The following is a 17,937-nucleotide window of genomic DNA, read 5'->3' as shown; positions in this document are numbered from 1 at the left end:
AGTCACACTGCCGGTCCTGCTGCCATTTCCAATCTGCCTTTGAAGGCCTGGCTCAACGTCTTCTCGCTTGGAGGCCTCTTTGGTGGGTCCCCCTCCCCCAGGGCCTCCAGGGAGAACTAAGGTTCCCACAAACCCTGTATGTGTGTCCCTGATGGAGCTGCGTCATACCTATTCCTGCATCCGAGGCCTGAATGGGCTCCTGCGTGGGAAGTGCTGAGAGCAGTGCCCGGCCCGGCAGCAAGCCCCGCAGGCTTTGGCTCTCGCCAGCATCACTGTTTGTCCGTGTCCGTGTCTCTCCACTAACCGCCTCCTGGGAGCCAGCAGACACTGCTCCTGTACACGTTACCTCATTCTCCCCATTTCTGGGATGAAGGGACAGGTGCAGGGGCTCAGGCTACAGATGTACACCCGTCAGAGGGCACCGGGTGCAGCCTGGCGCTTCCTGCTGAGACCTGGAAAACCTGCGTGTGCAGGCTCCCCAGGGTGGGAGGCGAGGCCCATTTGGCTGCAGGGGCAGGGGGGGGGGGCGTGCCTGTGCCCATGCCTCTGCCTGAGCCCCTTCCCTGTCTTTCTCTTCTAATGACGAGAGACATTCCAAACTCTACACAAAGAGTCCATGACGGACCCTTCCCAACGGCTGCCCCGTCCTTCCAGCCTGAGAGTCCAGGAGGCTGGGGGGCCCAGCCTCAAGAGAGAGACAACGGCTGCCTGGGGTGCCCAGAGCGGGGGCCCAGGCTGGCTGCAGCCAGCCCCGCCATCAGAGGGACCATCAAGTAGGACTTATGAAAATTATGTCTCGCACAGAGCCGAAAGGCATTTGCCTTCACACTTTGAAAACCAAAGATGCTCACCAACCCCCCCTTGGAGCCTGAGCGGGGGTTTTATTGCTTGGAAGGGATCCCAGGGAAATGGGGTGGGGTGGGCAGAAAGCCCTCCCAAGTGCCCCCCCCCGACCACCTCTGCTCACAAAGCTCAGTCCCCGGGTCCAGATCGCCCGCTCGCCCCCAGGCGCATACGGGAGAAGTGGCCTCAAAGCCAAAGCAAACACTGAGTGTTCCCAGGCTCCGCGGGTGGCTGGCACCTCGGGCCGAGTCTGCGCCCAGCCGGCCGGGCCCCTCGCACGGGGACGAGCCTCGCCGCCTGGGTGGAAGGCTGGAGCCCCATTTTAGCATGCCCTGTGTCCCTGTTTGCCGTGCCTTTGGGGCGAGTCCTGCCTTCTCGGCCTCGGTTTCCCCACCTGTACGAGGAAGGAGCAGAAGCAGACCCCTGCATTTTAAAATGTTTCCTGGCAGCCGAAGCCAGAGGGAGATCTCAGGCAGAGGCCCAAGGTGTACGGCCCGGGGAAGGCGGGCTGGGGCTTGACACAGTGTCAGCTGTCAGCCCACTGAGGCCCTCCAGGGGCTTCCTGGAGCCCACAGGCCGCTCTGCACCTAGAGGGTCTCCAACAGCTGGGTGCCCGGGGTCGCGGAGGATGGAGTGGAGAGGGGGCTTGGGCGTGCAGGGCCGGGCTGGCGGGTGGTCCTGATGCCCAGTGTGCAGCTCTTGGTGCAGTCGGCTGGAGGAGACCCACTGCGGGTCTGGTCTGGCCTCGGCCTCTCTGAGCCAAGCGGGCCAGAGGCCACGGAGATCTGAGGCGACAGGCCCGCCTGCAGCCCAATGTCCCCATGTCTGAGGCCCACGCCTGCCTCTGTGCCTTTGGCCTCACGGCCTTCTCCGCCGGGGAGACCCTCCCGATCCCCGCAGCCCTGGCTGACCGATTCCTTCGAAGGCACGGGAACACTGGCTGGGGCTCCAGGACTCCTCCAGCCACACCAGGCCGGGGAGCTGTCTCTGCCTGGCCATGATCTAGGCCTCTCAGGCTCTGTCCCCCCGGCTCTCACCATGGGACCCAGAAGCCTCCCCTCCCCAGGGGCTCATTCAAGGCTCGAAGCCTAAGACAAGCAGCACCTGCGAGACGGGGGCAGGGACGAGGGCGGGGGCGGGGGGACAGCATCTCAGACCAGAGCAAGCCTCCCCAGCAACTGTGGAGACCACCGCCACCGAGGGTCACCAGGGCCACCTACCAGTGCAGCACTACGTGTGCACCCTCGTTTACCCTCCAGGCATCAGAGTGAGCACCAGGGAGGGCTGGGGTCTGAGGCCCACTCTGCCTGCATCTGCTGTGCCTTCATTCTCAGAGCAGTCCTGTTTCCCATGTCTCACGGGGTATCGTCTAGCTCTGTCTCAGGGCATTCTGGCCTCACACAGAGGCGCTGAGCACGCCGGGCCCTCCTAGAAGGTCTGGCTCTGCCGGGAGAAACGAGCTGGGGAGCCTCAGGCAGGATGAACAGGCCAGTGAGAGGTGTGCAGAGCCCACGCGGGGGCCCAGGGGGTGGAACGCGGTGTTTCTTCCCCTTTGAGGGGGCCCCGGACATCTGCTCAAACCTCGGGGAACGGGAGGCCCAGAGGACAACGACACACTGTGTATGTGCCGCCCCCCCTCCTCTGCACGGAGCACCCACAAGGCCCGGGGTCTGTCCAGACTGACTCCAACCTGTGCCTTGCTGCCAGCCACGCCCAGCCCTCGGAAGGAGCTCTTTTCCTGCACCTGCCTCCTCGAGACTGTTTCTGTCCAGCTGGCCCAGCACGCTGCTCCCCCGTCTCTGAGGCCCTCTGCCCCCATCACATGCACACACACCCCAGCTGTGCTCTGAGAGAGCAGCAGGGCTGGCGTGACCTTCAGAGACCGGTCAAGGCCCTAACTGCACAAAAAGAGAGACAGAGGATGGTCATAAGTCCCACGTCTCGTGACCTGGGAAGGAGCCCTATCCTGTCACCCCCGCTCCTGGCCCTCAGATGTGGGGCTCCCTGAGAGCTCTGTGCCGTTGCTACACAGCCATCTGTGGACACATGCTTGGCCCTTTCCACGGGTCCTCATAAATCACCCTGCCAACGGGCTGCTGCTTCTCTAAGCTTCCTCTGTGTTTCTGTCTTGGGTAATGAGGGGTAAAGGGAGGCCGGCTTGTTCCAGGCAGTGTCCTGGCCAGGCGCTTGTGGCCTCCACCCCGGTTCTCTCCTGCCTTGTCTCATGCATGCGGTCAGCAAACCCTCAGCGAGGCCCCTGGCAGCCAGAGAAGCCCAACCCAGATCTGGTGCCCAGGGCCTCCAGGCCTTGGAACACAAGTGAGGAACTGTGCTAAGACAGGAGCACTGGCTGGGGGCTGTGGGGTGTAAGAGAGAGAGAAGGGGCACAGCCAGTGAGGATGCAGGGGACCCTTGGAGGCAGGGGCGGGAGGGGCATCTGTGTGGCCACGGGTGACTGTGACCCTCAGCATTAGTCAGACCTGGGTGGAGGCTCTGACTCCAGAGCTCACTTGCTGTGTGGTCTTGGACAAGTTACCTGACCTTGCTGGGCCTCAGTTTCCTTGTTTGTCAAACAAAGCTTACTTCTGAGACTATTGACAGGCCCCGGGGCATGAGGGACGTAAGAGCCTGCTGCGGTGCCTGGCACAGAGCGGGGGCTCAGCCATGTGCTCTCATGCCCACCCTCGGCAGAGGGAAAAGCCGGAGAGGTGATGGATGGCTGCGGCAGGATTTGGGGGCAAGGAAACGAGAAAACTTGGAATGGAATCATGGCTCCAAGGCTAGAGTGGCCGCAAATGGGCCTTGGGTTGCTCCTCAGAGAGCTCTCCTCTGCTCCCTCTCAGAGAACCGAAACTTGGGAAACCCCAGGGGGGCAGGTGAGTCCCCCCAGAATGACAGAAGCTGTGCCCTCCCTAGGCCTCTCGAGGAGCTCAGGGCCTGCTTCCCTGAGGAGCATCGAGAACTCAGACAGGGTGCCCACCCGTGGAAGCTTCCTTCTCCAACCCAACCAGATGGAAGAAAGCCATCCAACCACAATTTACCTGTTAGGTTGGAGAAAGAGCTCCCTCTTGCCAAAGAAAAGCTATTTTCTTCTCCTGAAGCCAGGCTCTGTTTCAGAGCTACGTGTTCTGAAAAGGAAACTGCTTGGAGTTGTTTGACAAAATTTATCTTTCAGAAGTGGTTAGGGCTGGGAGTCCACGGCTGGAGTCCACAGCCAGCCTCCCGTCACCTCATGGGCCGGGCCCACCGCTGGCTGAGGCTCACGGTTGTCCCATCAGGTTGACGAGGGTCCTGAGTGACCTTCCTGGGGCTCTTCACGGGCTGCCAGCGCCTCCACGGGCCCCGCTCCCCCCGCAGCCCGCAGGCCCTCCCCAGCGCTGAAGTGGCTCTCTGACGTGACTGCATGCCTCTGCTCCCGGCTTGGAGGGGGCGGCCCGTGCTGGGCATGGGACCCAAATATGTCACAGCTCAGGTAGCTACGGCGGTGCCTCTGCCTTGGGCCGGCCAGGCTGGCCTGGGCTCCACAGAAGTCCATTTCCCGGGAACCCAAGTCAGATGCTTTGAAACCAAAGCCCAAAGGAGCAATGGGCTCCACTCCTATTTGCTGGAAGTCTTTTTAGAATAGCACACATCCCAAACCTTAGGAGAGTGGACTGCACTATGTCAGCTTTTTGTCATTGACTCAGAGACCTGGCCGCAGGAGGACCGTGAAATCCATGGGGCAGGAGGCAGCCCCTGGTGGCTTGAGTGACCCTAGACAGATACCCCCACCCCCCCAGCCCGTAAACGCAGAACTGGCTTCACATCTCCCAAAGCCGCTGAGACGACTCTCCAGTGCACATTCAACCCAAGGGTGGACTCAACACACGGCTTCCCAGGCCCGTGCAGGGCAGGGTCACATTTACGAGGTCGGCAGTGGGGCCTGGCCGCTCGTTTACAAGTACCCCAGATGATTCTTTCTGGGGATGCTGACGAAAACGCAGATGATAATATTCAGGGTTCTGACTCCGAGTTTCCACGGGCCTACTGCTGGGACACGAGGTCACTCCCTGGGACACCCTGGCTGTTCTGGTGACACTGTTCACTAAGCACGGGGATTCCTACCCTGAAGTGGAATTGAGTTAGACTGTTCTGTACTGATGGCCCTGCCGGTGGAAGCTGGGAGATGGCATCCTGGTTACAGCAGGAGCTTTGGTGACAGACAAGTTGAGAGGGTGGCACAAGGGGTGGCAGGTGCACATAGGAAGGGGACAGACAGGTATTGGCACAGTAGGATGATCTCTGCACATGCCCACTCTCAACATCGCTCACCGTAGATCCCCCACGCGCTGCCGAGGTGAGGCCCAAGCATGAAGGTCATCACCGGCCTTCTTTCTGCACCCTCTCTGCCTGGGTGTCAGCCACTCAGACCTCTGGAGACAGGGAGCTCACACCCTTCCGATGTAGCCAGCATGCTCTGTGCTCTCCTAGTGCCACCTTCTGGCCCCGGGGCGGGGGGGGGGGGCAGACAGCCTGCTTTGCCCCCCAGGTGCATCCGGGGAAGCTAAAGGCAAAGCAGACTTTTGTCCAGTGCACCTGAGCGAACTTCCTATTCTCTTACCTTTCGAAATGGAAAAAAATGTACCTGCTCTCATTTTGAGAACAAAAATGAAAAATCAGATGCGAGCATGCTCTGCAAACCCTGCAGGAGGAACGGGAGGGGCCTTTGTGAAGGGGTGCGGTCAAACTGTGCTGGAAGTTTCTGCTCAAGTACCCAGCTGGCCCACTTCCCCTGGAGCTGGGCCCGCAGAGGGCAGGGGGCCCGGGCCCGGTGGGGAGCGGCTGGGAGAGGCCTCCAGCCCCGACAGGCCGGCAGCACCCGCTCACCTGTCCTCGAGGCGGACCCACAGGTCATTGAACTGCCGCGGCCGCTGCTGCTTGTTCTGCCGCTTGTGCCACTTCTTCTGCCGCCCAAACTCCTCCAGCTGGCTGAGGCTGTCAGGGAGCAGGAGGTGTGGGGACAGGGCCGGGTCCTCCTCCTCGGGCGGGACAGTGGGGGTCGTCGATGGCACGGTGGGGACGGCGGCGGCGGTGGGGGTGGCTGGGGCCGGGCTGGCCGAGGTCCCCTCGGGTGGGGGTGCAGGGCTCCGGGTGGTGGGGCTGGGGAGGAACAAGAGCACGTGAGGTGCACTGTGGGCTGGGTGCTCACGCACGACACGGAAGCCACCCGGTGGGAAGGCTGTGGCCTCAGGAGAGGGTGCCGGGAGCCTCAGGAAAATCAAGTCGGGTGTCGAGAGATGGAGCTCTGAGTCCTCCCACTGAGGGACTCCAGGCGCCGGGCACTCTTCTAGCAATTGGGCAAAAGCAGTAACCAAACCAGGTCCCTGTCCTCCGAAGCGGAAGATGGACAGTGAGGGTGGCAGATGCTGAGAGCCCCTGCGGAGGGCAGGAGAAGCAGGAGAGGGACTGTGGGGGTGCAGGGTGCCAGGCAGGGGGGGTCTGGTCACTACTGGGTGACATTCGTGCCCAGACTCTGGGAGGGGAGGGAGCGAGCCACAGGCAGGTCTCTGGGGGGACATATCTGACCTCCGTCAGGGTCTTTCATCCCACACACTGGCTGAGCAACTTGGGGCAAGTGACCTAACTGTGCGTGCCTCCCTCCTGCTCTGCAAAATGGGGATGCCACAGCCTGCACTTCCGGGGGGCATCAGGAGCATTTCCTGAGTTACTACACGCAAAGCCCTTGGCACAGTGACCGGAGAACAGTCAGTGGCCGAAATGTTTTAGCAACTTATATCACTCATTCAATATCATTAAGTATGGATGTGGTCGCGTGTATCATTCATCCAACCACCACCCATCCGTGCGTTCAACATCAACTTCCTGAACACCTTTCTGGGGAGGCCCGGCAGCGTGAAGCCCGTGAGAGCTCCGGGGGGGAGGTAGATGGACGTGGGTTCGTTTCCTGGCTCTGCAGCTTGCAGGCTGCATGGCCCAGGGCAGGTGCCATGGTCGCCCTGAGCAACAGGGAGCTCGACGCCGGCAGTAGTCATACCACCACCTACTTCATAAGCTTGTCACAAGGACGAAGGACACGAGGTCTTAACACAGTGCCTGGCACATAGCATTTCTTTAACATCGGCCTGCAAGTAAAGGGACTTGGCTGGGTGGGCACGGAAGCACTGATTAGGTGTGTGTTTGTGCAATTCACATTCCGTACAGCGCCATGTACACAGGTCTCCTGGCCTGGGGACATCCTCTGCTCCTGTCCCTCTTCTTCTTTCCTCTCTGTGGCCCGGACACAGTTTCCCTGGAGGACATGAGACCCCGAGGAAGGCTGGACGTGGTGCGGGGAACCATACAGGTGCGGTGGCACCCGAGGCGGCATGCAGCCAGTCCTCTTCCTCCTCCACTCCCGTGTGCACATGGGGTGAGGGGCTTCTCTCTCCTTGAAGGAGGGAAGGCCATCAGCTGAGCCTGCCCGTCCCCAGCCCCCACAGCAACCCCAGATTCCCAGGGTCCAGGAGATGTTGCAGCTGCTAGGGAGATAATTCAAAACAGGCAGACAAAAAGATGGATCCAGGAAGCACCTGTGGCCGATGATGGCTTTTATTGTTGGGGCCTCCTCAGCATCCCTGCCCCTGGCCCCACCCGCAGGATTTCAGCGTGTGCTGGAGGCTCGGGCTGAGAGCTCTCAGAGCAGGGCCGGACAGGGGGGGCGGCCTTCTTCTGAGATGAATAGGAGCCCAGGCAGCCTCACCTGCCCATCTGCCCACCCCGCCTGGCCTGGACAGACACAATGGGCTTCGAGATGAAGTCTTTGGGGCCGTGAAGGGGAGCGTGAGGAATGCCCTTGTCCCCGACGCTGCCTTGGGTCCCTCACTCCTCCAACACACCCCTGCTCTGGCCCAGGGCGGACTGCTTTGTGCTGCACTCAAATATTCAGGAAGAACGGTCTCATCAGGTTGACTCAGAAGAGGAAGGAGTCCAATGTGAGGGAGATTTAAGTTCCTCTAGAAGCGCCACAGAGACAGCGGAGAGCAATGGCCCAGGGCTAGGAGACCAGAGGCTCCAAGCTCCCGGCAGGCATGGGGGGCAAGCCTCATCTCTGCAGAGCAAGGAGCAAAGCCTCAGTGGTTCCTGAGCACGCACGCCCCCAGCCCACCTCCAGTCCCCAGAGAGGGGGCGGGGACTGGTTAGGGCTTAAGGAGGCTCTAGGGCCAGACTGCCATATACGTGAGCTGTGTGTCCTTCTGCAAGTGACTTTACCTCTCTGGGCCTCAAGTTCATCAATTTTCAGATGGGGACACTCATAGTTCCCACCTCATGGAGCTGTTGTGAGGATCTAACGAGCTAAAAATGCTTAGAGCCTGGAGTACGGTGAACCATCAGCGAATATTCGCTGTGATTGTTCAAGCTTCTTTCTGACTCTGGCTCATGTAATGTCAGAGACAACGGCTGAAACTGCACTGTGGTCACCTCTGTGGGCTAGTGAAGGAGATTCTTGCCTTACGGTTGGAGCGCGGGCTACATGGAACCCCCGCATTCGAGGACCCTGCCATTACCCCCGCTCCCGGAGCTGCCCAGCATGTGCTGACACCCTGTCATGCCTGCCCTGGCACTGTGGACCCAGCTGGGCCCTGCCCTCAGTGTGGGGCCCCAGCCCAGGGTGGGGACGGGAACTCCTCAGATGACTGATGGCTAAGAGGAGTAGGTTGTGCCCCGGTGGGAAAGCAGGGTAGGAGGGCCCAGCCAGGAGGTGTGGTCAGAGAAAGGTGAGGACCAGGTATGGGAGGGGCTGGGCATCCCCCCTCCCCCGTTCTCTGGGCACTGGGCAGCACCCCAGGTGTTCTGCAGAGCCCTCCCACCCCACCCGCTCACCAGGCTCTACATCCTGAGCATCTCTCAGAATCTGACGACCTTCCCATTCCCACGGCCCCAACCCCCAACCAAGAACGCAGGGCAGCTTCCTTCCTGGGCCCCTCACCTCCAGCCCAGCCCCTCCACTCCCGGCCAGCTGGGCAAAGCCGGTCCCTACAGGGCTTCTTCACAACGCGCCCTGCAGGCCTGAGCAGGAAGACAGGGTGCAGCTCAGCCATGCAGCACGGGGTCAGGTGTGGTTCGTGGATGGTGGCAGCAGGTGAGCCAGGCCCGTGGCCCCAGCTGCCCAGCTGCTTACCTGTGGATGGTCTGCCCCGCAGGTGTGTGCTCCACCTCCAGCCCTGCCTGCCGAAGGACGTCGATGACTGTGTTGTTTCCCAGAAAATGACCTGGAACACAAGAGACGGAGAGGGCTCAGCCACATGCCAAGCCACCAGTGGCTGGGGACAGCCTCGGTGACCCATACCGAAGGCGGTACAATGTATCTGGAAGCCATCCTGCTGCTCCCTGTGTAGGCTCTGCTGACTACCCATCGTCCCTCCCCTGGCCCCGGTTTGTGCATCCCCTTCCCCTCTGTGAAGTGGGAATGATGGTAGTGGCAGCCTGTGGGACTGTGAGGACTGCGGGGACGGCGGCTGGCCTGTGGCAAAGGTTCACAAGTGTTTCAGGTGGCATCACTGCGGCTTGTACCATTAGGCTGACCCAGCCCCAGACTGTGATGACCCGCAGCACAGTCTCTCCGGCTGGGCCACATGCAGTTTTATACCAGAAAAACGAAGCGAATTAAGACAAAAAAACAACAAAAAGAAACAGCCAACAGGGGTCATTGGCCCAGCTCTGGGAAAACCTCCTCCAAGAAGCCCTCCAGCCCTCAAGAGCTCCGTGGCTCATCTTGTCACAGCTCGAGGCTCCCTTCCTTAGCATGGGGCTGGGTTCTGGTGTCCCCGTCTGTCTCCCCACCAGGCCCCACGAGGCAGAGACCACTACCCTGTACACGCCGGCTGGACCTGGGCCTTCATGGATTCATTTGTTCACCTTCTATCCAATGTGTATGGACCACACATAACAACCCAGTGGCCCCTGGGTGGCCTGGAAGATCTGTGAGCTGTACGATTCCGGGGAAAGAGAGCAGTGCATGGTTGTGCCGGCCGCAGGGTCCGGCAGACAGCAGCAGTGACCCAGAGGAGATGTGAAGCCGGAGCTGCACAGACAGGGGTGGCCCCTGCTGGGGGGCTGGTCTTCATCTCACCCCGAGCCATCAATCATTCATTCAACACATGTTTATGATGCACTCGCTCTGTGGCCGCCCTGTGCTGGTGGCTCAGACTGCAGAGATGCACAGCCCCAGACGATCCCAGAAATCACCGTCCTTCAGCAGGATGCGGGCCTGAGGTCTGGGAACACAGCGGAGGCCCTCCCAGGCTCTGGGCAGGAGGAGTCCCCAGAGGCGGGACCTGCTGGGGGGGGCTCAGCCTGGCAAGCCCCTCCTCCTCGCTAGGCCTCGGTCTCCCCACCTGTAGGCTGCAGGCAGAGTGGCAGGGGCCGCTGGTGGCCTCCTAGCAGCCTGCCACCCTGCAACCCCCCCCTTGCTCAGACGGCCGTTCCCTCGGTGCCCCATCCATCCCAGAATCTGGGGAGAAATCCCATCCCGTTACTCTAATCGCCTATGACAGGTGGTGACAGGTGGGGGGCCGCAAGGTCAGCACGCTGACAGCCCCAGGGAGGTCTGAGGAGAACGGAGGGTGGACAAGCTGTGTGGGAACCAGAGGTTCCAGCCTGGGCGGGGTGAGGCTGGGAGGCTGGGGGAGCCCGGTGTCGGAGGGCGGGGCCTGCAGCACCCTGGGCCCCCTGCACACCTCTGGGCTGGCTTGGGCTCCCTTACGCTGCCTGGCCACGCCCGACTCCACCTGGGGATCCCTGCGGAAGGCCGTGGGCCTGGGAATGAGAGACCCGGGTTCTAGTCCAGGGCCTACCCGGCAAGCCCATGAGGCTCAAATGCTCTCGATGTCTCTGTGTACAGGAAGGGATCCATGGCTTTTGTTTGACTCCAAAGACCCCTACGAAGATGTACTCTCCATCCTGCTTCCCTTTCTCCCTTTCTGTACCTATTCAGTTCAGTCATCTGACAGAGGCCGAACGAGTGCACATCCTGCGCGAGCCAGTGGTGAAGCAACAGGGGTAGGTTCCAGGCACTCAGTCTCAGAATCAAGGTCTTGATCTGGGCTAAGTAAGGACATTGCCGAGGGAAACACAACCTCAAGTCAGGGAAGACTTCCTGGAGGAGGCAGTGATAGCTGAAGGGTGGGGTGAGAATCAGCCCGGTGACAATGAGAGTTGGGTACAGGGTGGGTGGTGTTGCGACAGGGGAGCAGCAGGGGGAGGGCTAGGGGATAAGCGAGGCTCATTTGGGAAGCTGACTGCAGGAGACACCCACGCCCAGGGCTCCGGCCTCCACCGGGTCCTGGTGGGGATAGAGGCCCAAGCTCCTGCCATGGCTGTGAGCCTGCTGAGCGAGTGGCTTCCCTGCCCCCAGCCCCAGTTTTCCTGAGTGTCACACAGGCATCCATCCCTTTGGAGGGCCGTAGGGTCCTAACAAGGCAGGGGGAGTGGCTGTCCTTTGGAAAAGCCCAGTGTGCCCTCAGGTGACGAGCTAAGCCAGTCTTCGGCCAGGAGGGACCACAGAGCCCTGCCCAGAGTGTGACTAGCTGGGGGGGACCCGGGCACACAGGTGGCAGGAGCACCCTGCTGGCCGTTCTTGGAACTCAGTCCTGGCAGCCAAGGCAGTTCCTTCCCTGCCTCCCTGGAGACCCTGTACAGGCGGCGCATCTGCCTGCAGGTCTCAGGAGCCCCCGGGGGGATGGAGGGGGCTGCCCACGAGCCGCAGTGACTGTTTGCTGAGGTTGTGCGACTACTCTGCAAGGAAGGTTCCCGATGCTCTGGAGGCGCTGTGTGGAAGGGCCCAGCCGCCAGAGCTCCAGCTGGGTCCCAGCGCTGCCGGACAGCCATCTGGGGGCTCCTCGGCGCCCATCGTGTCCTCAGCCTCAGCAGCTCCGGGCTCTTACTGTGCAGCTCAGGACCCCGAACAGAAGACTTGAGATGCTTCGAGAAGTTGGAAGGGATCAGAAGGGTTTTCTCAGGCCCCAGCTGTCCTGGTCTTCACCCACGTTCACTGCCTTGCCTGTGGGCAGGGAGAGGCCGTCGGGGCAGACGAGGCTCCTGCCTGGCTGGGGGGTGCCCTCCCCTGCAGCCCATGCCCCAGGACAGCCTGAGCCCATGTCCCCGCCCGGCCCCTCTCCTGCACAGGCCCCCACGACCCTGTGCTGTCCCGCTTCTCTTCATAGCCCTCTCACTGGCCCGAGGCCCCTTCTTGGTGGGTTCCTCCTTCTGCCCTGTGAACGTGGGGCCCCCAGAACCCTGTCCGTAGCCTTCTGCTCCCTCACAGGCTGTGGACAAACTGTCTATCCATGTGGCTTCAATTACCATACAGCACGGACCACTCTGGAGCTACTGCCCCGGCCCAGACCTTTTGTCGGGCAGCCCATTGGACGTCTCCACCTGACATCCTCCAGAGCCTACAGAATCCAGCTCACCCTCCCCTCCTAGCATGTGTCTCAACTGGCTCGGTTATCCAAGTCAGATGGGCCCTGTCTTGTCTCTCCCCTCCTCCTCGCCCAATCAGTGACCGAAGGCCCCGATTGCTCCCCCTAACCGTGCTTGACCAGCCCAGGGCACCATCAGCTTCTGAGTCACTGCACACACGCTCTTCCCTGTTTTCTCTCTGCAGCGGGAATGATCTTCCTACCCCTGAGATGCCCGTCAGGATGTTCCCAACAAGCTGCTCCAGGGGAGGAGCCCCGTCTGATTCATCCTTGGCCCCATGTCTGGCACACAGCGGTGGCTTAGTATGTTTGTTGAATGAATGAGTGACAAGACCTGTTACTCCACATCCTTGCCGTGATCTCATCCTATCCCCAGAAGGCTTGTGCTCGCAGATCCGCTTCCCTTGTAGCCCCCGCCCCGCCTCCTGGTGATGCTCCTGCAGATTCCACCGATCCCAGAGCTTGGGCCTCCCACCAGCCCGAGTCAGGGCCCGGTGCATGCTGTCCCCAGGGGCTGGCAGACAGGGTCTAGGCTTGCCTCCAAGGTCACAAATCCTGAAAAAGTCACTACGCCCATCCTGGAGCCTGGAGGAAAGGGATGGAAAGTTTCCAGAGGGGCCCCACAGTGTTGGAGCTTAGCCTGCAGGCTTGCCCAGGCTCCTGGGGTCTCCTGGCCACTGCGCAGCACCTCCTTTCCAGTACTGATGGCTGTTTTCTGGCCAGCTCTCTGCAGGAAGGCACGTTCCATTTCATCTGCTGAGGCTACATGCATGGGGAGAGGAGGGCAGAGAGGGAGGAGAGTGAGGGGCAGGGCGCACAGAGCCACAGGGACAGAGAGTAGAGGAGACGGGACAAGAGGGCCCAAGAGAGAAGAGGGACACTCCCAGGGAGAGCCAGGCAGAGGAAGAGAATGCCAGGACACAGAGAAACAGAGAGAAGACAGACAGAGGAGAGGAGGGGAGAGGGGCTGGGAGACACAGAGATGGCAGGAGGGAGAGAGGGGAGGGGAGAGACACTGAAACACAAAGCGAGAAATAGGAAAAGGCAAAAACAGGGTAGAGATACGAAGAGACAGAGATAGAGAGGGAAGGAGAGAGAAAAAAAGAGGAGAGAAGAGACAAAGAACCAGGAATGAAAACTGGGGCACAGCAGCAGAAAGACCAGTCTACCGAGGATATCACGGAAGGCTTCCTGGAGGAGGGCCTCGTGTAGCCAGAACTCCCAGGAGGGGTGGGGTCGGGCAGGCCGGGAGGAGGGGGATTATTGGTCTTACAAATGGTGGGACTGGTTTGCCGGTTATCTCCCACCCCACAAGCCAGGGTACCACCTAAGGACATTCCTATGCAAACGGGAGGTGTCCTGTGCTGAGTGGGCACAGCCTCCTGATGTCCCGGTGCAGAGACAAGGCTCCCCTTCCTCCAGGTGTAAGCAGCCGTGCGCCAGGGCAACGGGCCCACAAAAGAGCAGAGGCTGGAACTAGCCTCTACCTGTCAGCTGGCCACAGCACCCTCCCCGTGGAGGCAGGGGAGGGCGGAGCGCGGAACACTATTCTGGGGTCAGGACCGAGAACCTGGCTCAACAGCCACCTGGCTGTGTGACCTCCGGCAGTTTCCTTCACCTCTCTGTGCCTCAGTTGGTCTCATGGGCCTTCCCACCTCTAGGAGTCCATCACCGGATCACCTCAACACAAGCTCTGGGAATCTCCTGGGTACGCGGCACTCCTCACATGTCATCTCACTTCATCCTCGTGGCACCGCAGTTTACACACCAGGGCGCTAGAGCTCAGAGAGCGGAAAGGCCGTGCGTGGGTGGCACCGCTGGCAGGAAGCTCCGAGTCCTATCCAGCAATGTCCTAGGTCACTGCTCGCTCTGGTACATTTGCTCTGAAGTCTTAGCATCTGCGAAGGATCCTGAGTTCACACTCGGGGAGCAGGGAACTGTCAGCAACGTGTGTCCTTTCAGGCTTCACCAGATTGGAGAGAGAAGCGCGTGAGTGCTCAACAAGGAGAATGCGACAATTAACAGGGTAACATCAAGGTAGTGTCGGGGGCCGGGCAGAGGGGGAACCAGATGTTCCCACAAAGGCTCCAAAGTCCCACGGGCTCCCCTCGGCCAGCGCACGTGTTTTCTCTCCAGTGGGCCCGCTGGGTTTCAGTGTTCTCTCCTGGAAGGGGAATCCCAAGCTCATATTTATGTTCTGTCTGAAATTAATGCACAGGGAAACTTTCAAATGCTAATCTAGCTGCCAGGATTAGCCGGCCGGATGTGAAGGGACAGAGGTGTTTGTTTTCCTGAGGAAGTGACAGGAGAAGGTTGAGTGGGGGGGGATCTGGGGGTGCAGGGGCACCTGGGGGCACCAGGCGGCTTCTGGTGGCCCAAGGAAGGGGTGCCTGGGAAACTGGCAGGGCTGGGCTTCCTCCCTTCTGTCTTGCCAGCCAGGCCGGGGCAGGACGGGGGCATTTTTAGGTCAGTGAGGACTGAGAGGACGCCTCCCCTGCACCCGGACTTGTGCCAGGAGCTGAGACACCTGGCCCGCGCCCCAGAGGAGATGGCAGCGGGGTGGGCTGGGGGCGGCAGGCGCACAAACCCTTCCAGGGCGGCGAGGGCCCTGCAGGGAAAGAGGCCCGCGGGGCTGTGCGGCTAAAGGAAGGCCTTTCCCGAAGGAGGACTTAGCGCTTGCGGGGGCATGATGGAAAAGAGGGTGTGGGTGTGGTTCCGGGTGGTTGGAATATGAAGTGAAAGGGAGGTGGGCCGTGGTGAGGGTCAGGGCAGTGGGACAAGCCAGGGAACTCTGAACCGTGGCAGGACGAGTCTACGGGGGCAGGTCTCAGCTGGGCCAAAGAACACTGTCCCGGGCTACTGTCCAGCTCTGTAAGGGGTGAGGGCCCCGTCCCTGGAGGAGTGCAGGCAGAGAGTCAAGGAGTGCTTGTCAGGCCCACGTATCCGAGATTCAGATACCCTCCAGGGAGCTGGGCATATCTGGCTGGAACCTGATTCTCCCCCTTAGCCATCTGCTCTGCTCCGGACGCTGCCAGAACCCAGGACGTCAGAAGCTAAGAGCCCTGAGCCTTCAGCTCAGCTCTGCTGTTAAATAACGGGAGGATGGATACAAATACCAAGAAAAGCAACCCCACCCTCCATTTCTCCAGAACTCAGCCTGAAGTGGACACTGATTCCTAGTGTCACTTGACGCCGCTACGATGCTTCCGAGCCCAGAACTCCCCAGTGTCACACAGGTGGAAGGCAGCAGAACTGGGGCTCGCCTGAGCCCGTTCAGGGCTTGGAGTGTGTGTGTTTAAAGGGCATTTCATGGGGGCAGCTGCTGAGGTGGGGGCTCCCTGGGCACCGGGCAGCCTCCCCCTCTGGGGCTGGAGCTGCTTCTGGGCCTCTGACACCTGTCCGAGGGTTGCCCAGCTTGGGGGCCCACTCGGGACCTCCCCCAGTTGTGCACTTCCTCTTAGAAGCATGCCCCCACCTCCCCGCTCCAGGCCCATCCCTCTACACCAATCCTGTTGGTTCTTCAAAAATCCCCAGGGTTTGAGCCTTTTCATTCTCTTTGGACCAGATCCTCTTTCAATTATTACTGGTTAGAGGTGAGGAGGCCTCCCCCTTGCACCCCACCCTATCGGTGGGATAGAAGCCCTGGGGTTTGGGTCAGTCTGTACCCTGAGGGCTGGAGCCAGGAGAGGCTCCTCCGTGAACTGTTAGGGACCTCCTACCCGGCAGGCACGTGCCAGGCCCTGGGGACGCTGAGACTGGCCAGACATGGTGGCCTTTCCTCCTGGGGCCTGACACTACTCGGGACCCACGCGATCACCATGCAGAGTGGTTCAAGGTCACGGCAAGGCGCCGGGGGGAGCCCCAGAGACAGAGCCTGTGATGGGTTCTGTGACCCAGGGGGTGGTGCCCAGCCCAGGGCTCACCGCTCTACAACATCCAGATGCTCCTTTCCTAGATTTACAGCACCCAGGACCCCAGGAGAGGTCCCTGCTGGCCTACGTGCTCCTGAGCCTCACTGTCACTTGGAGCTGAGGCCAGCTCTGGGGTCTCCGTGAAGTGACCTTGCCGGGGCCTCAGAGGCCACAGAAGTCCCGTCCTTGGGGGACTGCGGGCTCTGAGGGGCCAGGACTCGGAAGTATTTAGGACACCAAGAGCTCACATTTATCCAGTGATGGCGCTGCCCTGGGGCCTGAGCGGGGCCAGTGCCAGCCCCCCCGACTCTCAGGCTCATTGTCAAGAGGAGGAACCTGACGGCAGAGAAGCCAAGTACCTGGTCTGCCCAGGCCATTTCCTCTAAGGAGAAGCACCAGGTTTCCAACTCAGGCGGTCTGGCTCCAAAGCCCATGCTTGGAATCTAGACTACTTTCTTCTCCGGCCTTCATTCATGGCCCAGCAAGAGTGCCGAGCCCATGGCCGATGGTCCATAAATCCTGGCTCAGAGACGCAGCCTAGGACATGACCCTCTGTCCTCCACTGTCCCCCACCCACAGGGCAGGGTTGACTCCAGTGGGGGACAAGCCAGCAGATGGGATGTTCCTCTGGCTGGCTGGCTGCTCTGGGCTGAAACAGGAAGGGTGACTCTGGCCAGGGATCACAGCCCGGAGCAGGCGTGCCAGCTGCCAGATGTGAACATGGTGGGAAGCAGGGCCCTTTGAAGCTCCGTTGGAAATTCTGAAGCACTTCCGGATGCTGTGGCCTCATGTTCCAGCGTGGAGAGTGTGGCAGGCCATGGGCGTTCCCCTGGGAGAGGAGAAGGCGGCTGGGTGTGGGCTGCCTGCTTGCTGGGTCCCTCATTTCTAAGGTTCAAAGGCCCCACGTGGGACATGGCTGCTCTTCTGTGCTCAGCCGTGAGCTCTGCCCCTGAGGCTACTGAGTGGAGAAGCCAGGTGGGAGGGAGGTGGGTGTGAGTATTGTCCTGAGGACCATGGGCATGGTGAGGAACCAGAAGGCAGCTGGACCAGCATCAGGAAAAAATGTAACTGGTTTCCACCTCCTCCAGGAAGCCTTCTCTGACTTACCTTCCCTCCTAGACTGGGGACGACAAATGTGCTCGGCACAAGCAGGGCTGTGATAAGGAAATCCTGCAGGGCTGTGGGAGCGTAGAGAGGAGGTGATGGAAAGCCCAGGCAGGAAAGGAAAAGGGTACCATCAGCAGAACAGAGGGCCCAAGTGGCAGCTGGATGTTTTTTGGGGGGAGGGAACTGGCCATCAGTAAGAAGGGCCTATCAACGTGACCATCGTTCCACTCCAGTTCCATTTCTCTCACTTGCCATCTGCCCTTGATGTCCCCGTCTGCCAAATGGAATAATAAATACCATCCTGCCTCCTCCAAGAGGACTCGAGGACACAAGGGTCATATGGACATCCTTCAGGCAGGAGATGCCACTGGCAGGGAGCTGTGGCCGCTGCTATTAACATGAAAGATGTTACGGTGGTCGGTAGGCTGGGCTTCTAGCCCTTCTCTTAAGCAGAGGTCTTCACCTCAATCGGCCTGTGTCCCGGTCCCCGGCGTGCTTCTGAGTGTGAGCCTGCGGCCCTGGGCTCCCCCTGACGCTGGGTGAGCTGGATGTGCGGGCGCTCGGCGGCAGCTGGGGCACCTCTCTCTGCTGCCCACACAGCCCGCCTGAGGGCTCTT

General features: G+C 60.7%; 1 protein-coding gene across 2 annotated transcripts in view; it reads right to left on the bottom strand.

The window, feature by feature from the left end:
* Positions 1-17,937, bottom strand: part of TRABD2B (TraB domain containing 2B) — a 241,484-nt gene that overhangs the window by 40,819 nt on the left and 182,728 nt on the right. For both annotated transcript variants that reach the window (XM_055341768.1, XM_055341767.1), the window contains exons 5-6: positions 9,002-9,092; positions 5,710-5,982 (exon numbers count right to left, since the gene is read on the bottom strand). In XM_055341768.1, the coding sequence (XP_055197743.1) occupies positions 5,710-5,982; positions 9,002-9,092 (364 nt within the window). The remainder of the gene's footprint in view (positions 1-5,709; positions 5,983-9,001; positions 9,093-17,937) is intronic.

The sequence above is a fragment of the Nyctereutes procyonoides genome, unplaced genomic scaffold (genome assembly GCF_905146905.1).
Source record: "Nyctereutes procyonoides isolate TBG_1078 unplaced genomic scaffold, NYPRO_anot_genome, whole genome shotgun sequence".
In the NCBI taxonomy this organism is placed as follows: domain Eukaryota; kingdom Metazoa; phylum Chordata; class Mammalia; order Carnivora; family Canidae; genus Nyctereutes; species Nyctereutes procyonoides.
This window is presented reverse-complemented; position numbering and strand designations above follow the sequence as displayed.